Source organism: Aythya fuligula, chromosome 5 (assembly GCF_009819795.1).
Source record: "Aythya fuligula isolate bAytFul2 chromosome 5, bAytFul2.pri, whole genome shotgun sequence".
Taxonomy (NCBI): Eukaryota; Metazoa; Chordata; class Aves; order Anseriformes; family Anatidae; genus Aythya; species Aythya fuligula.
This window is the reverse complement of record NC_045563.1, coordinates 63301032-63318744: the sequence shown is the minus strand read 5'-3', so window position 1 is coordinate 63318744 and position 17713 is coordinate 63301032. Positions and strand designations below refer to the sequence as shown.

At 40.6% G+C, this 17713-nt stretch overlaps 1 protein-coding gene across 2 annotated transcripts in view; it reads right to left on the bottom strand.

Annotated features, from left to right (window-relative positions):
- AMPD3 (adenosine monophosphate deaminase 3) overlaps positions 1-5317 on the bottom strand; it is a 32323-nt gene extending 27006 nt beyond the window's left edge. Inside the window, exons 1-2 of one of the 2 annotated variants that reach the window (XM_032188298.1) lie at positions 5168-5317; positions 1182-1407 (exon numbers count right to left, since the gene is read on the bottom strand). In XM_032188298.1, the coding sequence (XP_032044189.1) occupies positions 1182-1402 (221 nt within the window). In that variant the 5' untranslated portion in view covers positions 1403-1407; positions 5168-5317. Of the gene's footprint in view, positions 1-1181; positions 1408-4886; positions 4952-5167 lie in introns of those variants that run through there. The other variant, XM_032188297.1, reaches the window with a different exon arrangement.
- Positions 5318-17713: the final 12396 nt, after the last annotated feature.

Genomic DNA, 17713 nt, shown 5'->3' with positions numbered 1-17713 from the left:
CCCACTGTTAAACTAGTGCAAAACTTTAGGCACACAAACACACAGTTTGATAGAACATTTTTATGAGGCAGTTTACCACCTTAAAAGTGAAACTTGCTGTTTCAGAAGGAAAGATACCAGGTAGTTATATGAATGATAACATCTAGTTTTCCCTTCTGCACTTTTGTTTAAGAACATGCCAACTGGAAAACCCACTTGCACAAAGCAAAAACAAAAGTCTAAGCCTGCATCATCAGTGTGTCATACCTTAATTTAATTAAACCAAATCTTCTCCCTTCTGTTCCAGAAACACGATGCCATGTGCTGCCCAACTGATGGTCTGGAGCTAATAGGGTACATGTGTTTACCTATCAGTTTCAAATGCTTTCTTGTTTGCCTGTTTTTTGATGAGTCTGTACACATCCAAGAAAGACTCTGGTATTAGACAGCTGCTGAGCTCATGTGACTCTAGCAAACAGTCTAGCCAGTCCACTAAGGTTAAGATACTGGGACAGCCTGACATCAGTGTAAGGCTATCTCTCTCACACAAGAAAACTGTAAACCAAATCGAGTTTGGCTTGATTAGATTCATGGGTAAACTGAAGGTGGACTGACTGTACACTGACCTAGGAAAATTAAATTCAAAATGTGCACTTTTGTAGCTGACAGCAGTTCAATTTTATCTCCATGAGTTAAGGAAACCTACAAATAACCTCATTATGCCCATCCCACTCTCTGTTTCTCCCTTGATGTTAAATGTCAAGACTTTGCTTTCATCTATTTTTACAGAGACTAGAAGAAATATCTTACCACTAATCATTTTCTGGAAGTTAAAATTTTCCGTTTCTCTGAATGAAACTATTCTATTCAAGAAAAAAAGAACTGTCCTCTTTTTTTCCCCTGATTCCTTCTTACATTAAAGAATGAGTGAGTTTTTTTCACTTCTATCCAGCAATGCTGTTTGTTAAAATTGCATAAGCAATATCTATGCAATTGCTGGAAGCACAGCTGCGGAGACAATCTCACCCATCCCTACCCCATCTGCCTAGCACGGAAGGACACCGCACAGGTGCTCTTGGTACCTGCTGTTCACCTTTCTCCTGAAGTAATAACAGGCAGAATTTTATTTGCCAAACATTTCAGTATTATCTCAAACACATTTAAAGATAATTTTCCACTAAGAAAGCAACTACCAAACAAACCTTTTGGCTGTCTCCACAGACTGTTGTTCTGCCAGTTCCTTTTGAAGTTCCCTTTCCTTGGCCTCTTTCTGCCCAATAGGGCAATCTTCAGGCACAGTGAATAGTGACAAGGCATCTTTGCTGTCTTCTTCTCGGAGGACTTTAGCAAATACTTTCTCTGCTAGGAGCCGCACGTGTTCATCCACCTCCGAGATGTTCAGCTTTGGAAACTGTCTGGGCATCTCAGCTAATAAGGAAGACAGTTGAAGGTTATAAATACAAGTAGAATTAACATACGTGAGAGATCAGGGTTTGTTCTTTCTTTTGTGGTACGCCTGTTGAAATTAAGAGTTCTGAACACAAAGCATAGAATGGTTTGAATTGATAACCTTAAAGATCATCTAATTCCACCATTCCACCCCCCCTGCCACGGGCATGGACACCTCCCACCAGACCACATTGCCCAAAACCCCATTCAGCCCGGCCTTGAACACTTCCAGGGATGGGGCATCCACAGCTTCTCTGGGAAACCTGTTCTAGGGCCTCACCACCCTCTGAACAAATAATTTCTTCCTTATATATAATCTAAATCTGCCCTCTTTTAGTTTAAACCCATTACCCTTTATCCTGTCAGTACACTCCCTGACAGAGTCCCTTCCCAGCTTTCCTGCAAGCCCCCTTTAAGTACTGGAAAGCTGCTATAAAGTCTCTCCAGAGCCTTCTGTTCAGAAGTTGAATTAAGTAGAAGTCTAAACAGAGTTTAAACTACTGTGCAGTACGCAAGAATTGTAAGACTCCACAAGCATCTTTAGTTGTTGGGGCCATGCTAATTTGCAAATTCAGAACTTCGTGTACTCATTGAGGTGTGTTTTGTTGTGTTTTTTTTTTCCCCTAATAGGAACACAATTTATAATGTGCCAGTTCAGCTTGAAGTATAAAAACTACTAAAGGAAGGTTAGAAGTATACCTAAAGGCATACATACCATACGAGATTTTCACTGGTCCCTAGTTCTTGGCTGACTTGGAGACGTCCTAAGTGTTAAAACATAAGCAGAAGATGGCCTTCCAGACTGCTTTTGAGACCATAACAAAAGGCAAGGGTATAACGTGTAATGGGAGTGTTCTTTCCTTGTCACATGGTGCTACCTTGCCTCATGAAAATTCCTAAGATAGGTACGTGCAGATTTGCCAGAAGATGCAACTTAATGGCATATCTGATAAACCATTGTTTGCAACGTGTGTGTTTAGCTGTATGTATGTACTTGCACGGAACAAGGAAATCACATCCACTCAGTTGCCTTCCTCCTTCTCTGCTGTGACTTGAAAGCAATTTTAGAGCCAAAAGTAAGTTAGAAAAGAATGTTGCACATTTCTACCTATTTCTTTTTTCTACCTATTTAATTTTCCTATTTCTACCCCACTCTTTCCACAAATACATGGGTTGTGCAGCGGCTATGGAATAAAATGGCTGTATAACCAAAGTAAAAATGTAGTTAGTTAACTCGGTGGATATTTTTTGTAGGTCATATCCTGCTTTTGAGTTGCATGTGGGAAGCAGACAGGATATAGACTTTAATTTCTTCTTGGCATTTAAATATGTTTTTTCTAAAGATATGCTTAATATTTTCAATTTCTATTTAAGTAGCCTTACATAACAAAATATTTCCATTTTGTGACAGCAGCAGTACTGAAAATACCATCTTTAGTGTTTTGTTTTTTGTTGTTTTTTTTTTTTTTGTAGTTTCATTGCTTTATTTATATTTCATTTTTACGCAACAAGTGGATTTTGACATATCTGGTAGCATTCTGGAGCAGAAAAAAATACAGTTCTTGCAAGCACTGTCCAGCACTATTTATTATGTGCTTAAAGCACTTTTCAATGCATTTACAATTATGGACTTTACAACAAAGATCTAATTCTTATCATGTAAGTTAAAAATAGCAATGAACATCACAACAAATGGATCCAAGCACTGCCAATATGTTCAGCTTGTGTCCAAACCAACATTTCAAAGCCTTTCTTGGTTACAAAAATACAAATATATTTTATAAGATGGTATTCATTTAAATAATGTGAGGTATGCTGAAATCTGCATGAGGCATGACAGTTTTTAACCACTCAAGGCATAACTTATCAGCACTCCTATTAGAGTATTTCTGAAGGCATCCTTCAAATTTCATACATTGATATGTGATCCCTTTTGATATGTGATCCAGTTGTTCTCAGTCTAAAGGATTCCAATTAACATCCACCTGTTTTCACAGTTGCTTTGAGAACACTTTTCCTTTTATTCTAAAAGCAAATAGAGTATTAAAAGGTGACGAGAGAAAGGCTGGACTATAGCATGGCAATTTAGTGATCGCCTACATTTCGTTGTTCTTATTTTTGTAATGAATTCAGAGGACAGTGAAAAAATGTTACTGATTTTAAAGAACTTTTGATCTGACCCAATGCAGTCTTTCCACTTGCAGAGTATTTGTTTTGCAACTAGTACTGAGTCTTCATGAAAAAAAAAAAGTCTAATTACATAAGAAACAAAAATACATACATGCCTAACTGAATGATTCAATGACAATGCACTAGGATGCCTTAGAAGCATCCAAACTTAGATTCAGTTTCTCACTTTCAAACCTCAATGAAGTCATGGGAGTCTTTCCACTGACCTCAACAAGCGCAGTTGTCCACAGTAGTAACTGACACACAGCTGCCGGCAACAAGGACCTTTTGGGCCACTACAGCCATGGCAAAAACAACATTTCTAGTTTGTAATTCAACTACAGTAAGAGTGTTAGAGATCTGAGTCAAGTGTGGAATATTTCTTCTGCTGCTGAATCAGCAAAGAAGATACCTTCAGTACTGACTGACTAGAACAAGAAAAATTGCGTGTTTGAGTGGTTATCACTGGCTGACTACTTTCTGAGTATAAATGAACATTTTCTTAAAAAATCATGATCAGAAACAAAAATGCAGCGGGAAATAAATTGCATGAGAAATCATAATTTAAGTTACTAGAGTAACGTAGGTTCACATCTGAAAGCATAGCTACAAGTACAATCAACCCACTGTGGAGAGCAGCACTTTTTGTTTGTTATCTTTGGGTTTTCTCCTTTCTTTCTTATAAAATCTGATCTCTTTTGCTCAAGCAAACGAAAGGTTTGCCCACATCACTGCTAGCTTATGTCACTGAAAGGAGTTTAACAAACCTGAAATAGCTGAGAGACACCTCATGCAAACCATGCCATCCCAAAGCGGGGCAGGGATGAGGATCTCATACCCTGTATCCTTCCATAGGAGCGCTTGCTGTCCTCTACCCAAGGTGAGCGACCTGGAGAGCAACAGCTCCGCACCCCGATGGGATGGGATGGGATGGGATGGGATGGGATGGGGACACAGCCGCCATCCAAACGCTCTCCTTTCCTCAGCCTCCACCGGCAGCTCGGGTTCAGCACCTTTGTGGCAGAGAAAGCTACTTCCCTTGAGGCGTGCGGCATGAAACCGATGCGGCGGCCGTGTCAAGAGCCATTGCAGCCGCCGCCGGGGCTGCCAGCCCGCCCCTCACCTCACCTCACCTCCCCTCACCGCCCCTCACCTCACCTCACCGCCCCTCACCGCACCGCGCCGCGCCGCGCAGGCGGGGCCCAGCCGGGCCCTGCCCGGGGCCGCTCCCGCCGCAGCAGCCCCAGGCCCGCTGCCGCCGCCGCCGCCGCCCCCCGGCCGGGACTCACCGCCTGCCCCGGGGAGAGCCATGCTGCGCCGGGGCGGCTCCGCCACCAGCCGGCGGCGAGGAGGGGACGGCGAAGGGAGGAGCGGCTCCCGCCAGCCGCCGCCGCCGCTTCCCTCTGCCGCATTCGCCCGCCCGCTACCGCAGCGCCGCCACGGGGCCCCGGGGGGCGCCGCCCGCCCCCGCTGCCCTGCCCTGCCCTGCCCGGCCCCGGCCCCACCCCGGGCGGCCCCCCAGCACGGAGCCGTTAACGGCGGGGCGGGGGCACCGTGTCCGTGCCCGTACCTCTGTGAGGAGCCGCCCGCCCGGCGGGGAGGCGGCCGCGGCTTCGGGCTGCACCTGCGGCTCCCGGGAGGGGCCGGCTGGGGTCTGCCCTCGGGCTGCCGCCTCAGGGGGAGCCGCTGCCCCGCGTCGCGCCTGGACGCTTCCCCACGGAGGCTCCGGGACGGCCGCGGCGCCGTCACATGGCTCGGGGCGGGCCGCCTCGCCTCAGCTCAGCCCGGCCCGCCTCGCCTCGCCTCCGCCGCCGGGCGCCCCGTGAGGGCCGCGGTGCCGAGCGCTTCCCTCAAGCCGCTGCCTCCTAAAGCGCTTGGACGCGGAAAGCTCCGCTTCGGCAGCAGGACGCCGCGAGGCCGGGGCGAAGGTGCTGCTGGAGGATAAGTTGGCTGCCAGGGCATCCCTGTCAGGGGTATTCGCGGCGATGCTCGTTCCTCCGTGGAGACACGGTTCAGGTGCCAGTATAGCATGAAAAGAACCGGAAAATAAATGTACTGAGTAAGGAGCCCAAGGCAAATAACTGAAGGTCAAAACAAGCATGACTCAGCAGGAATGGAGACTGTCGCGTGTTAAATAATTTGACCCCAATGTGAGAGATTCTAGGCCCTGGAGCTGAACACTTTAGAAACATTTAAGATAAGTTTAGGTTACAACATATGGGGTCCAATCATAAGGCATTTAAAGACAAAAGTATCTTTCCAGTGCAGGGAAGCACTGGGAATGAAGCAAGTGGAGAAAAGGCCCTTAGAGTAAGATGACAAACGGGGTAAAGGTAACTCCCAAAGCATGTCAGGCATCAGGTAGTTCTGTGTTCTGCCAACTTGGTCAAGGAAGAAATGTTCCATTGATAAACTTCAGGGTCTTCAGAGATTCTTTTGCCTCACACAGCTGGTGTAAAAGAAAGGGAAATAAAAAGAAATTACGGACTCTACAAAGTACGAGTTGCAAAGAAGACCAGCTGTTTTGAGTCTTATGCTAGTATCAACCTAGTTATGTCTTCAGGTATTGTATGAGTCATGGAACTGTTGATGCCAGACATTTGAAAACAAGGCAGACATCCAAAATCATAAGATTGATTTTAAAATAATGATGGTGAAAAAAAAAATAGACACAGTTTCTTCTCTTAGCTTGAAAAAAGGCTTATGCTGCGTGTGAATGTTTCTCCCACAGCAACTTTGAATGTCTTCATGAGCTGCTGCCAGGCTACACCCAGACCAGCCATCTGCTGCCCAGGAAACTACATACCATAAGTGTCTGTAATTCTGACTCACAGTTGTCCTGCCCACATGATACATGAGTAAAGGACACCTGTTGTTGTTGGCCATTCAGTACGCCCATTGACTGCTGGTGCATTTGTCCCGATTCCTTTCTCCTGTTTCCCTAGTCCTTCTCCCAGCAACTTGCCTGAACTTGCCCAAACTTAGCTGCTTCCCATCCCAGAGTTTTCCTGGCAGTATGGGCTCCTTAGTGAGTCTCTAATCATAATTGTGCCCTCCCTGCCTGCTGGGCTTAGATATCCCATTGCTTCTTGGATTCCTTTTCTCAGCTTGGCAAATGTGTCTTGCCTCCACGCTTGATTTCATCTCTGTTCTAAGCTACGCAAGACCTTGTGATAGTTCCCTCATGTGCTGTTGCTGGCTTTCTACCAACCACAATGAAAGAACATCAGTCTCAAAGATAACTGAGTTTCTACATTTATTTTTTTTTCATGGAAACAGGCTGCTCTGCACACCCCAAGTTAAAAGAACATGGTAGTGTGAGTTCACATTTTATGAAGACCAGAGAATTCATGTAGAAGGGAAAACTTTAAAATGCCTTAGCAAAGAAAAAGCTTCTGTAAGCATTGAGGTACAAATCCATAAGGACCAAGGACACTTGTTCTAGAAGACCATTGAACTATTTCAATTAGGTGTTTTTTTTTTGTTTGTTTGTTTTTTAAGCAAAAGTTAGCATGGGTTGTAAGCGTAGAGACATGATAATAAATTGACAAGAAAATGCTTCAAAACCTCTGAATTTTTGCAGAAGCAATTACTATGGCTAGTTATTTTATAAACTGTGTTCAGAACACACATTTGCTAGTGGTTCCAGCTACTTTCATGTCCTGTCTCTGCTCTTAAAATGAACAATTCACATGTACCTTTGGAAAATGGAATTTACACTCAGCTGGCAACTATGAAATAGCATATTTTCAAAGGTAGGTGCTCTGTACACTTCCATGAGCACCTGCTATGTATAAAGGCATTACACTTTGTATCTAGACTCAGAACACCCCAGTGATGTCAGTTAACACCTTGTTAAACACTTACCATCTGACCTATAGAGGAGTCTATCTGCCTGTCCAATTTATGCTTGTATATAGCATGTTAAAATTAGTGCAAGTCTCCAGTTATTTGAAATGTTCTGATTCCTAATAAAAAATGTCAATACTTTTCTGAAACCACCAGGGTTTTGGTTCACTTCTTTCAGGTAGCTGCAGTTCTTCCAGGTAAGTTTTGCACTGTGTAAAAATAAATTTCTTTTTATGTTTTTAATCTTACTACAGAAGATGAAGTTACCATTATTCTTTAAATTTTGCATTTCTACTGCGCCATCATGCTGCTTTAAGCCCTACTTCAGAGACAATTCTTTTGGTAACAGTAGTAAAGTCATGGTTGTTCCAATGTAGGTGATATTTGAACTGCTCTTTCACAGTCAGTTTGACATTGTAACGAAAAGAAATTCAGCAGAAGTTTTAAAGATTTGCTTGCATGTCAACATCTACTGAGGAATGAACGAGAAGAAAGCACTGATTAATTTTTAGAGTTAGGCAAATGTCTGTGAGATGATTGAAGCTGGCATTCATATTCATCTAAATTAGGAAATGGTCTCTCATTCTCACTTGAAATTGTTTCAGTTGTTGTAAACATACTGCTTTCATGTGAACACTGCCTTAAAAGCTAATGAATTTGAATTCTTTTTTTTTTTTTTTTTTTTTTTTTAAAGTAGATTCATATTATTGACTGTGGTGTTCATAACAGCAAAACAACTAATGGATCAAATGAAATATTTTATTCTATAATGGGCTTGAATAGTGAATTAGTGGCATCCAGGCAATGCTACACCTATTACTCATTCTTCTGATCTTTAATCAGTTCAGTTAAGGATATGCTTGGCAAACATGCATTTACCTGCTGAAGAGTAACTGATATTCCAACACCAAAGAACATGGTCAAATACAGTAATTTCCAAAAGCTGGAGGGGAAGCGTGTGCCAAGTGTGAAATGTAATTGAATCACATTATCAAATGCTGTCTTCTAGAAGGGAGAAGTGATTCAGCATTTTAAACAAAACAATGGAGGAAAATAGTAATGATTCAAAAAAGGGAGAAAATTATTACAATGAGTGATTGAAATAATACAAAGCCAATTGTATCTTTGTGTTATATAAAGCCAGGAAATCAGAAAGCATCATCTTTCTTATCCACTGCTTTTGCAAGGTTGTAGAAATTCATCCAATGTATGAGTATCCAGCCCTGTATTTGAATCAGGCCCAGTTCAGGACTCTTGATACGGATGATTAGGTCTTTCTCAGTATCGAGTTAAACTGGAATTCAGAAATCTAAACATTTTGTTCCTACTCTAAATATATGCAGCAATTTTTATATCTTTTGGAGACATCTAGAAGCTATTCCAGAAAGTATGCTAGGGGGCTACCAAGGAGGAGAAACATGTATTAGGCCAATTTTTGATAAAACCCTATCTTGGATAGGTATGGTGTTAGGAATATACATGTATACCTACAAGATGCATGTATGAACATATAAAATGCAAAATGTTTTGAAAATGACTTGTACTCACTAAAATTGATAGTAAGTTAGGAATCCCATTCCTTCTTTATTTCAGTCAAATGACGTTCTCCTTCCTGAAAGGATGCCTGCAAGTATAATTGTCCTGTAGTTTATTATTATAAAATAAAATACATGTAGTATGCAAATATAAATCTGATTGTCAAAAAAAAAAAAAATGAAGTGGAAATGAGACCTGTGGAAGTCACAATAGGATGTGATTGTTCAGTCACTATTTTAAAAATAAACTAGGAAAGCATCTGTATAGTCCTAATAATGTCAGTCTGAAATAACAGAAGTTTTCCATGAGTTTATAAATGGAATATACTGTAACACTTTGTTGCACAAGAAGGTTTTACAAGCAAGATGGGAAGCTTTGGTATGTTTGTATTTGTAAGCTGGAATCGTAAACTGTCATTTGGCTATTTGGAGCACTTTCTTTCCAGTCAGTTGGCAAATTCTTTGCTAGCATCTACTAACTGCCTTGCTTTGTTGCAACAGCCATGTAAAAATGCCAGTTTAAAACTAGTTTGTCTTAAACTTACTTCACTTGGACTTTGCAAGTATTTACCCCTGGTGGAAAACTGTCTTGCTCTGAAATTATACATAAATTATCTGAAATTCTGCATCCCTTCTAAGAAGGAGAGCTCTCACTGTATTAGATAAACCTATATGTGGAACTGAAAGATCTTTAATCTGATTTATAAAAAGGAGGATTTTCTGAAAGTTGCATTTCACATCTGTTACATGATGTCCAAATGAAATCCTTTTTAACCACAACTCTGATGTACCATGCCATTTTACTCAGGTCTGTTTTAGGAGGAATTTTATTTGTTTAAAATGCACATAAAATAAAACATTCAGCATGCAGCTGTCTACATGTATTAAATTAGACACTGCTAGTGAATGATAAATAATTAAACACTGAAAGTACAGCTCACAATTAGGAGCTCTATGGTCTGAAACCCCCAGAATAAAGAATATTCTGAATTATTTGACTTCTGCAAAAATCATTCCTGAAACTTAAACGGTATGTTTAAAATTGTTTTTCATATTATGTTTGCAGTGGAAACACAGATAGTTTCATTAAGTGATATTAAGTTCTGTTACTTTTAGATGACCAGTAGGGTTTTTCATGATGATCTACGACTACGGTTGGCATCTGGATTACTTGGCTTTCAAGTCAGAAATTTAATTCCAAAAAACAGATATCTGTGTGATGCAGGTGGAACATATAACTGTACCCAGAAAGTGGAAAATAAAAGATATGGTTTAGACATAAGCTTACACAAACTTATGTAGCTTTGTATGAACCTGGGGTTACATGTCACTTAACTGCAGTCTTCAGTGTCCCCAGAACATCCCCAGTCTTTTCTTCATTTCCTGCTCTAAAGAGATGAGTGTAAATCTGCAACCTGAAAAGCCAGGCATTCATTGTACAAGGGGATTCCTTATGGCGATTTGCAGCCAAAATAAACATGATCTGTATTGCTTGTGTAGTGCTATGCAGACAGTTGTCAAGAAATAGAGGCCCAGATGTTCCTATTTTCATGTAGAAACTTAAAATTTCACCTGAAAAAGAATTTGCTTATTTATTTTTTCCAGCCTATGTGAACTACAAAATGCTATGGCTATGCCTAAGTTTATGCACAAAATAGCTGTGAAAGGCCCTGTGTTCTTTCCATAAAGCCCTTCTAAAGTATTAGGTACTAGCACTTCGTGACATTTTCCATACTTTTTTTTTTTTTTTTTTTTTTTTTTTTCCCTACCACATAGGTAAAGGGAAAATGACGTATTTTATTTGTTGCAAGCGTGGTTTGCCAAGAGGGAGATGCAGGTCTGCCCTTACTAGATACCAGGATGTGCCACCCAGCAGCACCAGTTTGCCAGATGTTGCCTGGCGTAGATGCAATGAGGAGAGGGCTGTGGCACCACCTGCTGCTCTGGGCTGTGGCGCGAGTCTGCTTTTCTCCCTGCGGCTTGTGACCTTGCCGGTGTTATGTAAACTGCAGTTATGCAAGGAATGCAGATTTCACCTTACATAACAGTTCGTTCCTGCTCAAGATTTCCTTATGTGTACCAATGGCTCATATAAATTAAAAGAAGGGGAAAAGCAGTTGTTGTGTTATTAAAGAGATATATCTCTGGTTCCAAAACAACTTGATTACCTGTTTGCTGCTGTGGTATTTCATACTCAAGCAATTTCATGGAATTCCAGTCTCTTTCTTTACCTGGAAGAAGTTCCCTCCTGTTCAAAAAAACAGCGCATGTACCTTAGTCCTATCTGTGCCACTTTATGAGGGTCTGAGAAAGACTTTACTGAATCATAGTTCTTGCACAAAATGAACTTAACCTAATATGAATGAAGGGAAATAAAATCCTGTGTATCTCAAGTTTCGCATTTCAGCTGCTGTCCCAACCAGAAGACCTGATTCCCATGTCTGTATGGAAAGGTAGATTTCCATGGCACTTAGGAACATATGAAGGACTGGAGAAAAACGCCCGGTAGCCCATACTCTGTCTCTAACAGGCATTAGGAGAGATCCTAGAGACAGTGGGCTGGTTTCTTTTCACTCGTCCTCTCATGTGCAGACAGACGTTCAGAATTTCTGCATGTGATGCCTCACTCAATTCCTTCCATATTTGTTTTTGATCCTGCAATTCTAAAATACCTTTTCTTTTTGATTTAGTTGCTTCCTTATTGCTTTTTTGTTGTTGTTTTTGTTTTCTTTTCTTCACTTTGTCCTTTTTTCTCCCTGGAAAGACCTTGAATTCAATGGATACCTTGACAGATTGGTGGACAGGAGTACTTTGCTCAGGGTTTTGCTCTGATTCTCAATTTACACATCTTTGACCATACACTTTCACACCCCTTTCCGTTTTCATTTGTTTTCTAATGTCCAGCCAGCTCTAAAAGGAAAATCCAGTGTGAACAGAGGCAGTTCAAATGAGTAGATGGAACCAAAGACAGAACAGTCCTTTCCCTGGTGTGCCTCACCTGTAAAGCTTTATGACTTTTATAAGCTGGAGGTGGAATGTGGGCTCTCCTAACTGATTGTCTTCATTCTGTGAACATCTTCCAAGAATGAGTCCAGTACCATTTTTAACCACATCTATTTTGAGGCTGACAGCATCCTGTCGTGGTGAGCTTGTTCTACACTTCATTGTGCACTGCAAGCCAGGGGGACGTGAGCCAGCTTTGATCCAAATATTGTATGACCAGATATAGCACAGTTCTTTGAACCGCTAGCTAAGACTACAGCCAGGGTAAGCTTGTGTCTGTCACCTGTGTACTGCAAAGACTTCCACTAACTGATGAGTCAAAGGAATGTGCCACAGATTACCACACTCAGACAACTCATGTTACCAGGGTAAGACAAAGGATCTCCGGGGAGGGTCTCTGTGCGTGATAAAGCTCTTTTCTAGATCAGATCGTGTTGCTGAAAAGAAGTAATTTCCCCGGGGGGGGTAGCTCACATGGGTAAATCTCTCTGAGTCAGGCAGACCACAGAGACTGGAGCAGAGGAAAGAAAGTGTGAAATGAAAGATGACCTGATAGATTAGTCAGATGTTAGGATGGCTTACACTTGTCCTCTCCCATATGATCCAGTGGGTATAAGCAGAGAGAAGGGGAACAGGCACTCTTCTGATCTAGACAAACATGGTGGAAAAATAGAGCTTTTAGACTGATTGCCTATCTTCTGTAATAATTGCTTTCTGATTTTGGACAACCTTTTGTTTACAGAAAAAAAAAAAAAAAAAAAAAGAGGAATTTTGAATTTAATTAATAAATACTGAAAAAAAAAAGAGAATATCACATCGACATTTCTTCAACTTGATATTTCAGTTCACTTTTCCTTCAAATTCAGATTGTGGTGTTATTTCATACAGATGAGATACAGATTTTAAACTCTTACATATATAATACCCCAAAAATGCATAAAGAAAAATTTGCTCTGTGCAATTATTTATTTATTTAGTAATTGAGTACTGAAATTGGATATTTGTGAAAACAGCAAGAGTAAACTTTATACGTCCTATCTCTTTGCCTAAGTATATGCTTTTACAGTTCACAATGTACATACAATGTACATACAGTTCACAATGTACAAAGTTCATAAAAAATATAGCTACTGTTGATTGCCAAAATAATCCACATAGACTACTCCAGTGATGTGTTCTACAGATGAAAATTGTGTACCTGGGAAGAATGAAAAAGTTTTAAATGTAACTATTAGGGCCATGTTCAGGGTGAACAGGCTTTCAGGTGTTCAGGCCTTGCTCAGCTGCAAAGTTGCTGAGAAAGAAAAAAATGCATCCTTTTCTTTTCTGACATGAGGAAGTATGCTGGTTGTGGCTAAAGGCTACAGAAGATAGCACTGAAATCTCCAACGACATATCTGAAAGACATATAAAATGTTTTCACAGTCCCAAATGAAATCAGACATTGATTTTGCTGCTTGATAATATGAAGCCTGTTTTCCCCCACACCAAGGCGTGGGTTGTTTTGGGTTCCTTGTTCTAAAGAGCAGCTATTTGTCAGTTCCACCATCTCTGGGGCGATGGCTTCAGAAGAACAGAATCCAAAGAGAGTGCCTTGGGACAGGTTTTCAGCATTTTTCAGCACGGTGGGAAGGAAAGGCTTCTGACACAGCTTAGGGATCCATTGCTGTCTTAGCGGTGCCTTGAGTTACTGTTGACAAGAAAAAAAGGACAGTTTTTCTTGCATATGCCAGTTGGACCAGTGCAAAGTGGTTCAAGAATTCGGTAAGCATGTCAACAGATTAAAAACACTTTTGCCAGCTTTCTTCATGTATAGGACCAGAATCCGAAACCTTTTGTTTTCCTCTCCCTAGTCAGCACACAGGCATCCTGCAGGCAAAAATAACTATTAAAGTTCTGTAAAACACAGGAGAGCATATATTTCTGAATTGTATCTACTTTCAAAACTTGGACAAGAGTGGGAAATACTGTATAAAAAAGCCAATAGAGCCACCTAGTGCTTAAGTTACAAAAGTTCAGTTATTCATGTTTTGGACTTCTATATACAAGAGCAGTGTGTAATCTCAACTGTCAAAGAAGGAAAATATCTCATAGTCTTTTATATTAATCCCCGAGAGTTTTTGTTTCTTACAAACTGTACAGTTATTGGTGCTCAAATTAAGCGTTAAAATTGGTTTTGGAGCATTCCATTATTTTGCCAGAGACACTGTCCCAAGGATAGTCAAAAAGTTTTCTCTGATATTTAGCTTGAACCAGTTCCATATTATTATTTTTAGTTCTACATTTTAATCTCCTCTTAGCATTTAAATCCCTTTAGATACCTGTGCTCCTTCACTGCCTACTGCTTAGGGCGTGTATACTTGGTTATTCTCTGCAGAGTGTACTTCCTTCTGTGAACTCTTTTGGCAGTCTGGTGTATCAGACTTGGTGCAGTGCTCTGGGGTTGATTAGAAAGCTGGGAAGGATCCACATAACAGGTTTCTTACTTTGTCCTCAGAAGGCTGCAGTAAGCTTTAATGTCTGTTAACTCCCTTCCTTGTAATCAATGTGCATGTATGCATGCACCCAACAGACATACATGCAATTTTAGTGCTTTTTTCCCCCCATCCTTTCTCATGTTGAGCTCAGATGTAGTTTCTCAGCATTCATCACCTAGAGTCGTTTCCTTTATTGTATACTCATTTTGTCATTTTCTGCCTCTGTGGATAACTTCTAAAGAATAAGAACTATATTTTTATAGTTACTGGCTAAGTAGTCAAGCTGGCTTTTTTCTCCCACTACTGTAACCAAAAAAGGTGAGTGCAGATCAGCTAATGGCTACTCACCAAACAGGCAGAGCAGAATTTTGCTGCCTGGTGAGAAAACCCTGGGGTCAAGGCAGAACTGGGGCTATGTCAGAGTCAACCTGACAGCTTCTGCTGCTCAGAAGGGTGTAGGACAGAGGACGAAAATGGCCACACTGGGAACGGCCACTAATACTTCTGAGAAAAAATACCTCTTCTTTGATCCATGACTGAAGTCATTCTCCCACATACTCTACTCTGTTGCTCAGCAAAAGTTGACAGACTAGCTTTCTAATGTACTTATAAGGCCAAAGAAGCACTTAAGTGTTGCCTGTTTTTTTGACCCCAGCTTACTATTCGGACAGGATTATTTTGCCTGTACCCAGGGCTAGTCCTTATTAATGTGTTTTAACTTCAGTCAGCCCACAGGAGACGTTTAGTCATGGACTGTGGTGCACAGATACAGGTTGGCCTCACAGTGCAAGCTCAAGAGATTCCTCAATGCAGCTGATGTGTCAGTCAAACAACAGTTTCCATACAGACTGTTATTCATACTCAGCACCACGCCTCTTCTGTATGTAATCTTGCATCAGCCACTTGTTTGCCCATAGGCCAGTTTTCTTATCAGTAAACTGGAATTCATTATGTAATTATCTTTACCGAGATCAAGAGGCTAAACTACTGTTTGTAAATACATATGTAAAGGCATATCTACTTGAAAAGTGCTGTAGAAGGGCAAATAACTGTTCTGATTATTTCAGTATCCTCACATTTTTGTAATGATTTTGCTTAATTGTCATTGGCAAATTCTATTGACATATTTGTTGTTCATCTTCTACATGTTGTCTTAAGGATGTTCACATCCTTCCATCGCAGTCTCAGAGACTGTGATCATTTTGAATCTGTGATCAGATTCAAAGCTGGTTGTATTTATGTGTCCGAATACTCCCACAAACTGAACCTTAACCCAAATGAAATCAATGGGACTATATGCATGCTAAAAGTTGAGCATGAACATAGGGATTTTGCAGAAATAGGGCCTGACACCAAGAAGTGAAAGTCTGTCAGTGTTCTGAATGATACCATTCATAATCACTCTATTTTTTTTGTTGTTGTTGTTTCTGTCCAAGTCTGATGTAATACTATGATTTCTGAGGCAGCATGCAGTGATGTATTTGAATCTTGATGTCCATCGTTAAATCTAGCATATGTACAATTCAAAGGTAGGACGAACACTGGCCACGGTAACATATCTGACTTAGCTTTAGATGTTTAAAAGGTAGTTGCTTAAATCTAAGATGGAGTTCTGACATTCTTTATGGTCTGAGAAGAAGCAAACATTGCCAAAAGATGCTTTTGATCTCCACATAGGTGCCTAGGAATGCTGGAGTCAATAATCCTAATGAGTCAAATCCCATGTGACGGACAGTGGGATCACTAAAAATCACTTGCTTACCAGGAATCTCAGAGTGAGGCAGAACTGTATTAGTTGTTTTGGAAGCTACTTCTGGAAAGCCATCTTAAACAGGAGGGGCTACGTAATAAGAATGCTATCCTTCAGAGGAACCACTTAACAGCTGTACTCCTTTTAGTAATTGCCCAATGTGCTCTGGAAAGGAAACGGAGCAAGCCTTCTGCTTTTTAAACCTATTTTGCTTATTTCTGATGTTTTTTGTTGTTGTTGTTGTTTTTTGCTTGTTTGTTTTTCTGCACACTAGATATTTAAAGCTTTTAAAAACACTTGGAGTTTTTTAAGTGATTATATTGCCAAAAGTCAAAATTAAGGCTGTGATAATACCACAGTGCATTACTGCTGTATTCTGTTTACCAAATGCCTTCAAAGGGACTATCATATTATCACTATGACCTCAAAAAAAATATGTTAGTCTTGTTTAATCATTAGAACAAAGAGCTGGAGGCCAGAAAGATCACAATAGAACAATTAGGGACAGAGAAGAGCCAACAATGTGGTTCATAGAAAACAGAGACAATAAAAGACATATTTAAGCCTGTGAAGTCTTCCATTTTCCCCAGCTGATGTGCTGCACAAACCCGTGATATATCCATTTCCCCCAGAATTTAAATTTACATTGAAGTCAACCATGTGCCAAGCTGTCCTGTTTACAAAACCCTTTGTCTACACAAGGAAAATGATTGATACAGCTCTCATAGCATAAGCTATTTCTGCACTATTCTAAAAGCTGCAAGGAGTTATTTAAGAGCAACTATTGTGGAATAGTTTATGCTACGGTGGTTACACCCATCGCTTTCCCTGGAGAGAAAAAAAAAATCCGTTATAATATTCTAAATATGAACTCATTGTAAACTTTTGCAGCATTTTCTCCAGGACTCTACGAAGAGGCAGCTTGAAATAATATCCTGAATGACGTTAGTTGTCTCTTTCTTTGAACAGTTAACTTCAAAATCTAGTGGCATGAGTTAGAATGCCTAGCAAACCTTTCTGATTGGAGGCAAGCGGGATTAAGTATGAGAAGTAGTAGGAATTATTACAGGGAGAAAAACTTGAAAGAAAGGGAAGAAAAGACAGAAATGGGAACAGAAAGGAAATGCCATCAAAAGGAAAACTGGAAAGAAGAAAATCAAAGTACAAAAATAACAGTGACAATCAAGATGGAAATGTTACCTCAACTGCGAAATGATCACAATATTAAGCCTGACATAGTTGTCACAGTACCAAAGGTTAGTTTATCCCCTTGATCTTAATGCCAGGATCCCACTGATATCAATGTGTATCTTGCTGTAGATTAAGTGTATCATATAGTCCTAAATTTAGACAAGCAGTCATTAAATGCGGAATTTGGCCTTCTCTGCAGAATGACTTTGCACATCCCTTGCGTAGGTCCCAGTGCTAAGACAATATTTTCTCCATTGCATGCCTGTGTTTGTTTTACCAGGGTTTTTATTGCTTGCTTCATTTGCTCACAA